This window comes from Alosa pseudoharengus, unplaced genomic scaffold (assembly GCF_046254945.1).
Source record: "Alosa pseudoharengus isolate Yale_2024_CS ecotype anadromous, Long Island Sound unplaced genomic scaffold, YU_APseudo_1.1 YU_APseudo_1.1_scf_10, whole genome shotgun sequence".
Taxonomy (NCBI): domain Eukaryota; kingdom Metazoa; phylum Chordata; class Actinopteri; order Clupeiformes; family Clupeidae; genus Alosa; species Alosa pseudoharengus.
The window spans coordinates 36,244,547-36,259,325 of record NW_027468565.1 but is presented as its reverse complement, the minus strand read 5'-3'; the positions used below and the strand labels follow the sequence as shown (position 1 = coordinate 36,259,325).

The 14,779-nt window shown below is 45.9% G+C and overlaps 1 protein-coding gene across 1 annotated transcript in view; it reads right to left on the bottom strand.

Moving 5' to 3' along the window:
- banp (BTG3 associated nuclear protein) overlaps positions 1-14,779 on the bottom strand; it is a 58,787-nt gene that overhangs the window by 20,857 nt on the left and 23,151 nt on the right. The window contains exons 10-11 of the mRNA XM_076271287.1: positions 13,573-13,644; positions 9,749-9,793 (exon numbers count right to left, since the gene is read on the bottom strand). Coding sequence (XP_076127402.1) covers positions 9,749-9,793; positions 13,573-13,644 — 117 coding nt within the window. The remainder of the gene's footprint in view (positions 1-9,748; positions 9,794-13,572; positions 13,645-14,779) is intronic.

The following is a 14,779-nucleotide window of genomic DNA, read 5'->3' as shown; positions in this document are numbered from 1 at the left end:
CCTCAACGTAATCAGTCAGAGAGTAGGAGAGATGAGGTCAGAGATTCAGATTCAGAGAGACAGGAGGGAAAAGAAGAGATGATCGGAGAGCAAACACTGTCAGCAAGGAAAAGAGAAAGACAAACCCCTTCTCCCACGTCTCCTTTGCAGTGCTCTTGTTTGGAGTGGGCCTATATCTGGCCCACGTCTCCTTTGCAGTGCTCTTGTTTGGAGTGGGCCTATATCTGGCCCACGTCTCCTTTGCAGTGCTCTTGTTTGGAGTGGGCCTATATCTGGCCCACGTCTCCTTTGCAGTGCTCTTGTTTGGAGTGGACCTATATTTGGCCCATGTCTCCTTTGCAGTGCTTTTGTTTGGTTTGAACCTTCCAGGTTCTCTTACTGGCTCCCATTACTGCACAGCCAAAGGCCAGCTGGCAATGTGGCGCTGGAGCCAACAAACACACACGCACACACATCTGGTCCACCTTACCCACATGTCTAAAGAGAGACAAACAAACACACACAAACACACACACACACACGTAAACGCTGCCTAGAGTGCACTCACACCTCACATTTGTAAGTACACCAACCTAGAGCAGAACCCCCCACAGAGAGATGCAAATAGTCAAATATGCATTAACCCATTCAGTCCCTGATGAATACATGGCTACAATTCACAGGCCAACAGGTATACAGATGCTATTGCAGACCCCTTGGACACCTACTCGCAGAGGCACAAAATTAAAGTCAGATGTGTTCCTGCAAACACACTAGCACACACTACAGAACCACAGAAACACTAGCAATCACAACAAATTAAATCCCCAAAAACTCTTCGGCTATCTCACATGTACTGTTCCCAGGCCTGTCCTGTACTCAGTATGTCTGCATGTGATCAAAACCTGCCAGGGTTCATTTGTCTGCCAGTTGGTGAGTGACTGTATAAGTGTGACTTTGGGACGACAAGAATGTGTGTGTAGGTGTGTGTGAGTATTTTGTCTGGACAATCAGTAATACCATGTGCCCATAAAGTGTGTGTGTGTATGTCCGAGAGTGTATTAGTGCATGTGTGTGTATGTGTGTGTGAGTGTGTCCAGATGTGTGCGTTAGTGCATGAGTGAGGGTATATGTGTGTGTGCATGTGTATGTCTGTTTGTGTGAGAAAGAGCAAGAGAGACAGAGAGAGAGAGAGAGAAAGAGAGAGAGACAGAGAGAGAAAGAAAGACAGAGAGAGTCTCTGTGAGTGTAACTGAAACCCTCATGGTGTGTGGACATGTGTGGACGTGCGTCGCTGACCCCTGCCAACGCAGGCTCCTTATCTTCATCCCTTAATTCCACAGACTGACAGCAGGAGACTGCAGGACGTACAGTAAGCTACTCTCTGCTTTGAAACGGGATCCTCGCTGCCCGCTCCACACGTCGCTGGCTCCTCCTGGCCCCTGGTTCCGTCCGCTGCCCACCCCCACCCCCGCTCCGTACCCGGCTCGGCCCCTCAGAACTAGGGGCTTCATTAAGCCTCAGGAGATTCGCACTGGGTCAGAGGTTAAGTCCGATGAGGATTCCGATCACTCAGATCACAGGCGTCTCGATCCAGACGCATTTTAAAAGCTTAGCTAGGTATTTAACCCCTTACAGAAAAGCAGCCATCTGGTTTGAATAGAGGACTCAGGAAAGCCAAAGGAACATGTGGTTGTATCTCTGCTTATCTCCCTCTCTGTGTGTAAACACATGCTCTCAAAACACACATACACACCAATACACGTATGCATGCATGCACGCACACACGCACACACGCACACACACACACACACACAGACATTTCCCTGGACAAAGAGGTGCAAGGAAGTGATGTCATTTGAATCTGACACAGAGCACAATGCCCGTGACATATTCGCCTGCCTAGTGTAACCAGCTCCTGATGTTTGGCGCTTATTACTGTCTTGTCCAAATAGACCTACAGTATACCAATACAACAACAAAGAAAGCACAATGCAGATTAGAAGCAGAGCTTAGCAGCCTCTTCCTGTTGCAGTCTCTGTGTGTGTGTGTGTGTGTGTGTGTGTTCAAAGCCATGGCAAGCAAGTGTAAACACAAACATGCATACATAGCAGAACGACTTAACGCTTTATTTGGTACGTGTCGGAAGTCCTGGATCAGAGACCATGTCCCAGCCTGGCCTTCACAGTGATCGGAGTCCGGACACCACAAGGCTGGAACAGATGCTTCTCATGCACCCAGGAGAAAGCTGCAGACATGAGAGTGTGCTAACCAGGAGTTTGTGTTCTTTAACTGGGAATATTAGGATTCAAGTAGCTGACAAGCTTAATATTCTTTAAGCACCCTACAACCAACAAACACTACCCCATTGTATAATAAAATTCAGATGGCAAGCTAGCCATATTCCACTCAGATGTGACCAAATGTTCACTCTTTTTACCGACGGTGTAGATGGGGCTGAGGGCTAAGTCTGGACCTAAGGGCTAAGTCTGGACCTAAGGGCAAAGTCTGGACCTGAGGGCTAAGTCTGGGGCTGAGGGCTAAGTCTGGAGTTGGCGGGGACGGGGAGTTTGGGGCTGGAACACTGCGAGGCTACAGACTGTGAGAGCTGGATGGAGTCTCAGCGAACCACACACAAACACACACACACACACACACACAAACACACACACACACACCTATCAGGGCCAACAGCTTTAGCAGTTGTCTCAATGCTCACACCATCAGTCTCAATAAGCAGCTTTTTCCATCCAGCTGGACATATTCAAAACAGCAGTGGAATGGGTTGAGCCCAAGGAGACAAGAGAGAAGAGGGCAAGAGTATGGCTGCAAGTGAAATATCAACAGTAACGAGAGAGAGAGAGAGAGAGAGAGAGAGAAAGAGAGAGAGAGAGAGAGAGAGAGAGAGAGAGAGAGAGAGATAGAGAGAGACAGTGAAAAGAATTATGGAGCAGGACAGCTAGGGAAGGGAAACACGGGACAGAGAGAGGATTTGTGTTCTGTGTTTAGGGTCTCTTTGAGAGGTGCACCGTAGCATGGCGGTGGCGTGATTTAGTACTATGGCGGCGTGGCGCGGTGTTGCAGCCACCTGGAGGAGGCCCTGCGGTCAAACGCACTTGGACTCTCCATGTAAATCAGACGGCAGCTAGCAGCAAGAGCATCAGAGCAGCTTCTAGTGTGTGGGGGAGATGGAAGAACAGGGTCTGCTCATGCTTCAGCAACAATGTGAGATGAAGAAAAACTGTGTGTGTGTGTGTGTGTGTGTGTGTGTGTGTGTGTGTGTGTGTGTGTGACTGTGTGTGTGTGTGTGTGACTGTGTGTGTGTGTGTGTGTGTGTGTGTGTAAAACCGCATCTTTATCTGTCCAACCTCCTTTCCTCAAAGCTGCACTGGGCCCACAGCTGCAGGCAAAGTTCAGAGCAAAAGATGTAAGCTAGGACAACGAGTGAAATACGAGGGCACATTTGCAGAGACATGCGTCGCCTTGGTCGCCTTGGTCGCAGTGTCCGAGGTCCTCCCGCCTCGCCTTCTCCACTCATCCATCTTGTCTCCTCTTGTCTTGGCGGCCACTCGCTGCCCCGCAGCAACGTGCTGGACTGATCGTGGCGGAGGACTGGAAACGTGGGCTGAGTGTCCGTGGGGGAGCTCTCGCCGTCGTTAAGATGCAGTCGCAGATCGCCCATCTCTCCACTCACTTCCATGGATTTGGGAGTAGGGAATTAGTTTTGAGGGCTCTGCGTAATATAAGGTGAATCTCTATGTTTGGGATTTATAGATACAGTTGTCCCACCCTTAAAAAAAATCTCACCTTCACAAAGTTTGGATAGATGGTGGTGTTGACCTTTGTAAAGGCTACCATTTAGGAAGCCACACCTAAACACCTCTTTTTGAAGTTTGGGGCCAATAAGTACTGCGCTTCAGTGACTAATATTAACAGTGCTTAAGGCTGAGGACTTGAAAGTGAGAGGTGATTCATCTTCACTGTGCAACTGCGGGGCTATACCACACAACTGAAGCGCACCCTGCCTTCCTCTCTCGGCCACTATTGTCAATCTGAAAAAATGTCTTGCGTAGAACTGCAGAAGAAATTACAGAAACAACCTTCTGATAGTAGGTTTGGTTGATTTTGTTTGTCGCTTTGGACATTACCATGACATTGGGGAGGACAATTTGTGTGCATCTGTTTCCTTTTACAAGGTCAGCTGCTGAAAGATTCACTTGGCCTGCGGAGAGTCCATGCATCACTTTCACAGCTCAGCTCTCCGGAGGGGTCAATGGGGTGGGGGGAAAAAAAACATTTGACCTTTGACATACACATTACCGGGTACCACACCTCGGGCCTCATGTTGGGGCTGCATGCTTTGAGTCCTTTGTTCAGACATGGTCCTCTGGCCAGTCCATTTTCAACTTCACCTTGATCATAACAACCTGCCCTGAAGTTCTCTGAGGTTTAGAAGAATTCTCACAGGGAAATTCCTTCCTCAAAGTCAAAGTCAAATTATTCCCGAAGAGGGAAATTCAGGTGGTCAAGGCCCCACACACACACACAGCACAAACACACTGCACACATTCTCCACAGATAATAAGTTAGCCTAAAAATTCAACCAGTGCAATAGAGATTGAGAATGTCATGGCATTTTCCATTGGTGAACGCAAAGCATTTTGGGGATCCGCGGCAATCCATGCCCATGTAAACCAATGTAAACGGCCAAACGTACCCATAATCTTGGTCACGTGTCTTAGCAATCTCTATACAGGGTAAGAGGGTAGACCATCAAGTCCGTTGTTTTGAACTGTGTCTTTCCTTTAAGAGACTGATTGCTGAGGGGACAAATGATTTGCTGAACCCAGTGGTTTTTATCTTTCTTTGGAGCATCTATCCATTGCCCCGCTGACTTGCTTGAAATGTATTGTGTAGTGGATGAGTAGGGTCTCTGGGGATGCGCTCAGCTTTGCTCAATATTAAATCTTTACACAACTGAGCAGTCACCGTCTGATCAGACCCAATGACTCTATTTGCCATGTTGACCATGTGTTGCAGCCTGTCCTGATCTTGCTTGCGCAAAGAAGAAAGAAAGTTGTCCGAACACCATTTAATAAAGCTTCCTACTTCTTCCTCAAAGTCAGCCAATGATGTATTTCGGGGTTTTAGGTACCCCACAAGGGCAGTGTCATCCCTATACTTAAAGAGTAAGATCACACAACTGCAGGCCTGCTTTATTTTGAATATTTGAAGCTCTCTTTCATGCCTTTCGTAACCTTTTGACCCCACCTGCACCTGAATTTGACCTCTGACATTTGCCTATTTGATCAGTGGAAAGCCACCTCTCACCCAATTACTTAAGAGTTTAACTGTGCAAACTGAATTCCTACAAGCACGGTTTCATTAACACAAAACAGCCTTGAGAAATGGCCTCCAAATATCTATTGAAGGATAAATTACATTTATAGTGATTTAACTCTCCCCCTTACTCACTCACTATCTGCCAATCCACTTCAAGAATATCTGAATACAAATGGATGGTGCTGACAGTTGACATCACTTTCACAAATAATCGGACACAGTTGAAATGCACATGCACGATTGTCTGGAATTACATAGTGAAGCCATGTTTGTTGACTAGTGATACTTTGTTCTTTGTCTATGTGAAGATCAAGTTACACGATTCTAGTCCAGAATATTCAAATTCAGCAAACTGCTCTTTACAGTGATCTAGCTGCCCCCCCCCCCCCCGCACCCCCCATAAAAAAATGCAGTGTTCATTCTCAGTCCTAGCACTGTAAACTATTTCAGTCAAATCAACACATTGCTTCAGGAACACACAAGGGAGGGGTGCTTTTGATTGGCTGTTGAACCCATACATATCAACAACATGTTCTCCAAAATCAGACTCAACCTTCAAAAGTGAAGTTCATGGAGAAATCCTTAAACCCTACAGCCTGTAGGGTGCCCCCAAAGTAGACTGTTCTCAGGCTACAGTGAGTGCAGACGACAGGAGGTGAGGAAAGGCATCCAGCTGTTCCCAGAACAGAAAGCGGTTGAAGAGAATCTATCTATAGCACTGGGGGGGTGAAAAGGAAGGATGAGGGAGGATGAAATGCAGGAGGAAAAACATAAAAAAACAGAGAAAAAAACATGGGAGAGAGAGAGAGAGAGAGAGAGAGAGAGAGAGAGAGAGAGATGAGACCTCTGGACTAAGACCTAATGCAATAGGAAGGAGATCATCCAGGGGCATGGAACTGGGAAAGTACTCAGTACAGTACTCTCCTTTCTTTCTCTCTCTCATCTCTCTCTCATCTCATCCCTCTCTCTCTCTCTTTCTCTCTCTCTCTCATCTCATCCCTCTCTCTCTCTCTCTCTCTTTCTCTCTCTCTCTCTAACTCTTCTGCTCACTCACACACAAACACACTCACACACAAATCCAAGGCTGAAGAGATCATAACGTCTGTGACTTGCTGACAGCAGTAAAGTTATTTCCAACCTCCAATGCCAGTCTCCTACTTCACCACTGATGCAACCCTTTGGAACACAGAGCTGATCTTTTATATCCATGGAGATGGACACACACACACACACACACAAACACACTCCTACAGGCAGACACGGTCACTGTCTCAGCATGTGGGAGCTTATCTTTGCTTGTCTTTTCTGTCCATCATCCCGTTCCTGTCTCCTCTTCCTCCTCCTCACCTCCCAACCAACATTCACTAAAAAGCGGCAGTGCTGCCACATTCTAAATAAACGAGGAGGACATAACAATACCGACTGCATCCCCGTAGCTATAGACCGGTTTCAGGTCCCTAACAACCGTAGTCAAGAACGAACTCGGAGGACAAGCACTAGTGGTTGGAGTCTGGATTGTTTTCATCTAGAGGTGTAGCGGATTTACCTATGAAAAAACAACGGATTTTACGGAAGGTAGGCTAAACATGTGGCCAGTCACTGTAAAGTTAGGTTAGGCTTAAGCTAATGTTAACGTTAGGGCTTCGACTGCAGAAACAATTAGTTTAGATTTAGTGAGAACATTACCAACTCAAAGGGTACATAATGAAGGGTGGACAATCATTTCCCCCTGAGGTCAGAGGATAATTACGTTGATAAAGTAGCCTATGCTGGCCACACATTGAACTTTTGACTGAAATAACGTTACAATGCACAAAATGCATTGTGCTGGATGTTAACTGACAGGACAGGAGCCTATGACTGATTAGCTATAAGCTAGGCTACCTTATAGTAGGCCTACGCAATAACGTTACTTGCAAGCCCATGTCTTCTTTTCTAAAACAAACAACTCAAATGGAGTGTCAACTTTAACTTTAGGCTACCCTGCATATTGTCATTTGCGTGAAATGTAGGCTAACGTTAGCCTCCGTCCTCATGGATCATAAGTCTCTCATTAAAATTATATGCTGAGGAATATGATAAAAAAAAACACTTTGTTAACATACCCTATGTTATTTAGCCTACATGACTTGAGTTTTTCCTCTTGAGCATGAAGATAACATTTGTGGCATAACTTCGTAGCTTCATAATGCATGCTTCATATCCAAATATCTAGCACCTAGAATGCTAGGCCTGCCTACTTTATTGTTTTAATTTTTTTTAGCTTTGAACGGACACACGGATCACAAAAAAATGAAATGTCTCCTGTACCACACAGGGTAATTTCCGTCTGCTTTTCTCTGCCAAAAGTTAACAATTTTCAACCTCCTTGCGTCTTTCTCTCAATGTATTGCTATACGGCTCTGGGTTTGCTTGTCCTCCGAGTTCGTCCTTAACGACGGTTGTTAGGGACCTGAAACCGGTCTATTCCTGTCACAATCCATGGGAATGAGTTCCGCTCCGGATAAGGGTGTGTGTGTTCATGCTCCAAGAGAGAGACGAGATGCCATTTAATGGGAGTGCGTGTGTGTGTGTGTGTGTGTGTGTGTGTGTGTGTGTGTGAAAACTCAGATCTGGGACACAGGGTTAGAGGAATAAGTCACCCTGTGTTTGTGTTGGCACAGAGCTCCTATCATTTTACAGACACCATCCAAATAAAAAAGGCATTGGGGAAGAGAAAGAGAGAGAGAGAGAGAGAGAGAGAGAGGAAGAAAGAAAGAAAGAGACTCTCATGCATTGCCAAAAGACCGCAAGGACCTCTCCTTTTTCTTGAACTCTCTAATTTAGGCACACAGGAGCACAGGCAGGGCCAACAGATCTGAGAACTGCTGGTCCACTTGCTCTGGCTGAGCCGTCTAAGATCATCATCATTAACAGAGGCCATGATCACCAGAAACAAACACATTTGTAAATGAAATAATAAGAAAACTACAAATGTGCCCAGAGCCAGGCCCAACAGTTATGAAATCAACTAAAATGGCCATTGGCCATGATGACCAATTGAAAGTTATGCTCTGGACCGCGTCCTGAGGGGTGGAGGGTCAGGAGGCCTAATGGGTTGTGGCCTCCTGGAGTTTAATCCCAGGCGATCGCTGTGCTGCTCTCAATTTTACACAATACTCCTCACACTTGACATGATGGTCATGTCTCAAGTCTGGCTCCTGGATTTGGAACACACACACACACACACACACACACACACACACACACACACACACACACACACACACCTCTTGCTGACATAGATTAAATAAATAAACACTAATAAAACATGTCACATACTCCTCACACGTGCACAATCAAACAGAAACACACTTAAAGACAACAGACACAGGTGCATGCACTCACAAACTCTTTCCCTCCCTCCCTCCTTCCCTCCCTCCCTCCGTCTCTTCTCTACTAGACTGTGACTGCAGCGTTGGCCAGACAGCAGATCACATCCCTGCAGCTCTGGTTAAAGCAGCACTACTCAGACTGCGGGGAGATGACTCAGTCAGACAAATAGACCTGGCAGCAACCTTGGCATCTAAAGTCGGATCTCGAGCACCGCTAGTCCTGAGAGCGTAAGCCGAAGCTCATCAGTTCCGCGGTGCTCGGTACCCGGAGCCATGGCCAGGACTGGTGAGACGGGTGAGTGATTGTAGATGATGGTCAGATAACGGCTGTTTTTATCCCATTAACCTCCGTAACCACAGAGACAATGTATCCAGGACTGCAGCTAAGTGGGGAAATTAGGAAAGCTGCCCGAGGGCTAAGCTGAGACGATGGGTCATTTCAGGACAAATGGCACGCGCGCACGCGTGTGTGTGTGTGTGTGTGTGTGTGTGTGTGTGTGTGTGTGTGTGTGTGTGTGTGTGTGTGTGTGTGTGTGTGTGTGTGTGTGTGTGTGTGTGTGTGTGTGTGTGTGTGTGCGTGCGTGCGTGCGTGCGTGCGTGCGTGCGTGCGTGCGTGCGTGCGTGCGTGCGTGCGTGCGTGCGTGCGTGCGTGCGTGCGTGCGTGCGTGCGTGCGTGCGTGCGTGCGTGCGTGCGTGCGTGCGTGCGTTTGTCTGCATCTGTCTTTGCCAAAAACCTAATGAGACATAGCTATCATAAATATGCATGCCCATGCAACACACACCCACACCTCGACACTGATGTCCATTGCGTAACTGGCACACACACACACACACACACACACAGTCATCTCCGGCGGGAGTGAGCTCATGAGTGCTGATGAGGTGGAGGATCCTCAGCTGCATCTGTGACCCTACAGTACAGGCCCTGCTTTGATCACATTTCCCTTTGATCAATGGAGATGCCGAACAGTGCATCGGGAAAGTGTGTGTGTTTATGTGTGTGTGTGTGTGAGAGAGTGAGAGTAGAATGGAGAAAAAAAAAAACTTCTTACCTGCCCATCCTGTCCAACATGCACTTGGTGGATCTGAAGATTACCCTAATAAAACAAACAAGGACAAAAGGTAAAGCGCACCCCGAAACACACCCCAACTTACACACCCCATATACAAACAGATCAGTGTCCCATACGCACCCCGAAACACACCCCAACATACACACCCCATATACAAACAGATCAGTGTCCCATACGCACCCCGGAATACACCCCAACATACACACCCCATATACAAACAGATCAGTGTCCCATACAACCTACAGTTTTAGCAACAAACATTTTAGTGTTTAGCAATTTATCACACAGTGACCCATCCCATCAGTGCACTGCCAAGGCGAGGCTATCCCAAGCTGTATCTGGGACATAGCAGAGGAAAGTGCATAGAGCAGTTCATTTCCGCCTCGAAACAATCACCAACTAATTTGGTTTGATGTGAAAAGCCCCGTTTGTAATAAAAACAGTCTTTGTCTTTGAGGGGGGGGGGGGATTTGTTGCTAAGCTTTGAACTCCAAAACCAAACAGTATCATTGGGAGAGGGAGGGGGTTGATCCTTCTGGAAGGGCAAGAAAAACCTAGTTCCTGCTTTGTACTTCTTGAAAGTTTACTGATTAAGTCCCATGCACATCACAGTCAATGCAGTTATATTTCCATGTACATCTATTAAACAGGTTAGAAATACGGAGGACTGTGACCCTTGAATGTCCCAGATTTGGTGTTTGGAGTGTTTGATGACTACCAAAGACTACCAGTAATGGATTTGCTCCTACTTTGGAGTGGTTGCTTGCTTCTCTGGAAGATCTCACTGCCACATGACATTAAAAGCTCCTTTTTTGTGTGCATGTGAGCTTTTTGAGGGCATGTCTGTACAATACTAGTTAATCATTGACAGATGCTGTTGCGGTCATTGTATAATTCAAACTTATGGTTTGTATCTTGTGTATTCACATTAGGGATGTAACGGTATGAAAATGTAACCTCACGGTTATAGTGACCAACATTATTGCGGTTTTCGGTATTATCACAGTCTTTCTAAAAGTGTGTTCAATATGTTCAGAAAACACTGATAGGCCTACACAAGCTGAAATATTTTCAAAAAGTGTCCCATACACTTTTTTCTTCATGTTTAATTGGCTATGTGCTTATAGCTTAACTTACCCTACCATAACTTGGAGTTTGCTATTTCTGTTATTTGGATGCAATGAGTGAGACCAAAGTGAGCATTCAAAATAAAACTTTAGGCTACTGTATTCTCCTGATAACGTGAGTGGAATGGAGTTAATGTGGACGCGAACATAAAAAGACACAGAGTGGCTACATGATACAGTGCACATTTTGCAGTGGAAAAGTTCTGCCATTTAAAATCAGGTGTAGCCTAACCGAATCGTAGTTAAAACCATCAATTAAACAAACAGAATCAGTAGGGTACCAGTTTTGTTTCATTGTACCAGGCCTACTGTATGTCAAAAGCAGGCTCGGATGAAGCTGGGAAGGATTAAATTCCACACCGCGGTAATCGACCATGATAATCATGATATTTGAAATGAAAACGGTAATTGTTATCGTCAACATTTTTATCGCGGTTTACCATTATACTGGTAATCGTTACATCCCTTATTCACAGCTTCTTGTTGGGCCTGTGCTTGAATTTGATTGTCTTATAGCAAGTGCCAGGGCAGAGTTGGCCAAGTCTAGTAACTGGCCTTTCATGATTTATGGTAGACCGTTGCAATAAATCCCTGATGGTGAATGACCATGCTGACAGGCTCATTTAGATGAGCTAACGTTATGTTATGGCAAAACTGCCTGAGCGACCCTTTAAAAGTTAGGGTGAACTGCTTCTTTGGCAAACTTCTATTTACTTGTATTCATTTACAGGCTCTTTCAGGTTGAAACCGCTGGTTAGCTAGAAGTACATTTTGAGCTCAGAAACATGTTGACAGAGGCCATTTCAACGCACTGATGTCATGTTAATGTCCTCAATATATACATACAGCTACAGATGAGATTAGTACTGTGAGAAGGTCACAAACATAACAGTCCATGGAATTTAGGGTCCTATGTAGGCTACTTTGTAGCTAACCAATGCACAAACCTAAAATCGAGAAACGCAGAAATATTAACAGCGCTTTGAATGTTTTGTTGGGGGGGGGGGGGGGGGGGGCGTATCATAACATTCATTCCTGTGTGTCAGTGTAAGAGACGGGGAGAGAGAGGGGTGTTTGCGCTTGTGTGTGTGTGCGTACATTTGTGTGCTGACAGATAGAGGAAATTCTGACAGCTTGTATATGTGCATACGTAGTATTATTCTGATGTGTTGTTTATGTGTCTTGTTTTTTGCGACTGGAGTCTGAAATTGAAACTTTGCACAAATGAGCGTGGGCTTTTGGGATTGGTAGCGCGACGCCAACGGAAACTTCCTGGGAAGAACTTTCACCATTCTTCCCGAGTACAAGTCTTCCTGAGATCTCCTTCTGGGCTCTAATCCATCTGGTTAGATATCATTTATACAAAACTGGCTGAGCATGCGGGACACACTGAAGCATGAATACTTGATCCTCATTCATGTAGGGGATTATAAACATAACAGATGAATGGGTCACATGTGTTGACCATACACAGCTATGAAGGCCTGACCACAGACTCATGTTCAGAACAATCCAAGTATGAACTGACACACACAAACACTGAGTCAGAGAGACCAGATGGGAAACAGAGACGGACGACTGACAAGTGACCTGATGTAGAATAGCTGGACAGTGGGCTGAGAGGCAGGAAGAGAAAGCTGGATTGTTGGAATTAAGATCGCTTCTTATACAGTATTTATCATTAATACTGCCACATGGCATCTGCTAAAAACTGTGGTAAAAGGCCAGTTTCAAAACCTGTATAATGCACAACTTTAAAGTTAAAAGTTGACTGACCAATTATCGATATTGCAGCAATTTCCTGTTTGGGGCAACTTGGTGAAAACAAAAGCATCCATCCATGACAACTGAGCCAGCTGGTAATTTGTAGGGGAACTCACTCAATCCAGCAGTCATCAACTTCAGACTGTAGCGCTTTTGCTGTTTTATCTAGTGATGAACAAATACAACCACATGGGTTTGCTTGCACCGAGTGCAGCCTATAGACTGCGCTTTATCAAGAGGAAATGGCACGGCCGTGATGTTGAGAATTGTCAGGCAGTGACATTACCGCTGCTCTACCACGTGCATAATGGCATAGGAACAGAAACAAACATTGAAATGAAAACACATTTTTTGCATTTAAGTGAGTCACATCTACACGTTCAAAAAACAAGGCAGTTTCATGTGGTTTGAGATGGGCAGTTTTAGACCAGCTTCTTACTTTTCCATTACTACTGCGTGCATCGCAATCCCGCTTTGAATAATCATGACTACAGCAATTCAGGTGGACGCAACTGATATTAAAGTGCTAAGACTTATCAGATCTTAGAGATTGGTTACCATGTTTAATTGGAATGACAATCACGAGAGGAGAAAACCACAGTTTTTTTATCACATCACATAAAAACACAGACCATTCACAATTGTGTTTTGTCTACTTTAAAAAGAAATTGCATCAGTTTTGCGGAAAAAAAACGCAATGGAAACACTGTGAAAAAAAACGCTATGGACACCAGCCTAGGGGAGACAGGGAGAGAGAGAAAAAGAGAGAGGCAGAGAACGAGGGAGAGAGAGATGGATGGATGGAGGGAGAGAGAGAGAGGGAGAGAATGCAAGTGAGACGAGACCGATAGAGGAAGAGAGTGAGAAAGACGAGTGTGCTCTAGCATGCTGCAGGACATGGGGCAGGCTTACCTCACTGTCCTGGGTGATTTGCACTTGTTCCCCCTGCGGCACCTGGGCAATGTGGAGGTGGCCTTGAGGGATCTGTCAAGGAGAATGAGGGCGAGAGAGAGAGAAACAGAGAGACAGATAGACAGAGAGAGAGAGAGAGAGAGAGAGAGAGAGAGAGAGAGAGAGACACACACACAGAGATAGAGAGAGAAACGGGTTAGTGGGTATGACGGCACATCCGCCGGACTCTATGAGTCTCTGGATGGGAATGTGCATACTGATATATCGTTTAAATGTTAGTCATAGTTAGTAGTATAAGTATACACACACACACAAACACACACACACACACACACACACACACACACACACACACACACACACACACACACACACACACACACACACACTTTCTCTCTTTCACACACAAAAACCAAGGGACACATGTGATAGAACTCTCGTGTGTGTGTGTGTGTGTGTGTGTGTGTGTGTGTGTGTGTGTGTGTGTGAGCTCCTGGCCCCAGTAGCAGCTCTCTGTATCTCTGTGCTGGAGCTGGGTGAGCTCCGGTGGGGCTGCGTTGCCAGCGGGTGTGCTTTACATTTCCTCCCCTGCATTAACAGAGCTCGTAAAACGTCAGGCTCAAGCGCAACCGTTAATGTACTTAATAATATCAGGAGTGTAATAACTACGCTACAGCCGGCTCCCAGTAATGAGTCACTCTACCCCCCACCCCCGCTCTCTCTCTCTCTCTCTCTCTCTCTCTTTCTCTCTCTCTCTTACTCTCTCTCTCTTACTCTCTCTCTCTCATCTTCTCTTTCGTGTCTGTCTTTCACTTTCTGGCTCGTTCTCCAGTTCTGCTGCTGTGCTGTTGTGAAATGTCCCTGTCTTTCCCTCTCGCTCACTCTCCCCCAGTAACCATCTGTCCCCTTGATCCTTTTCATCAGTCAGGCAGAGTTTCCCTGCTCATCTTCATCAGCACCAGCAGCAGCTACAGCAGCTTATCTTCCTCCCTGCCTGCCTAACTCCAATCACTCTCCTTACAGCAGTGGCCTGTTGGAATTGGCGTTTGGCACCTCCACCAGATGGAGGTTCTCCAAGGAAGAACCTCCACCTTTCTTTCTAAGAACTTGTTTGTCATCTCCCGATCCCCCAGCCCACCCATCAACACCTATTCCACTGTCCAGTGTTGGTCACCCAGCTAATTATTAATTATTAATTATTCATTTG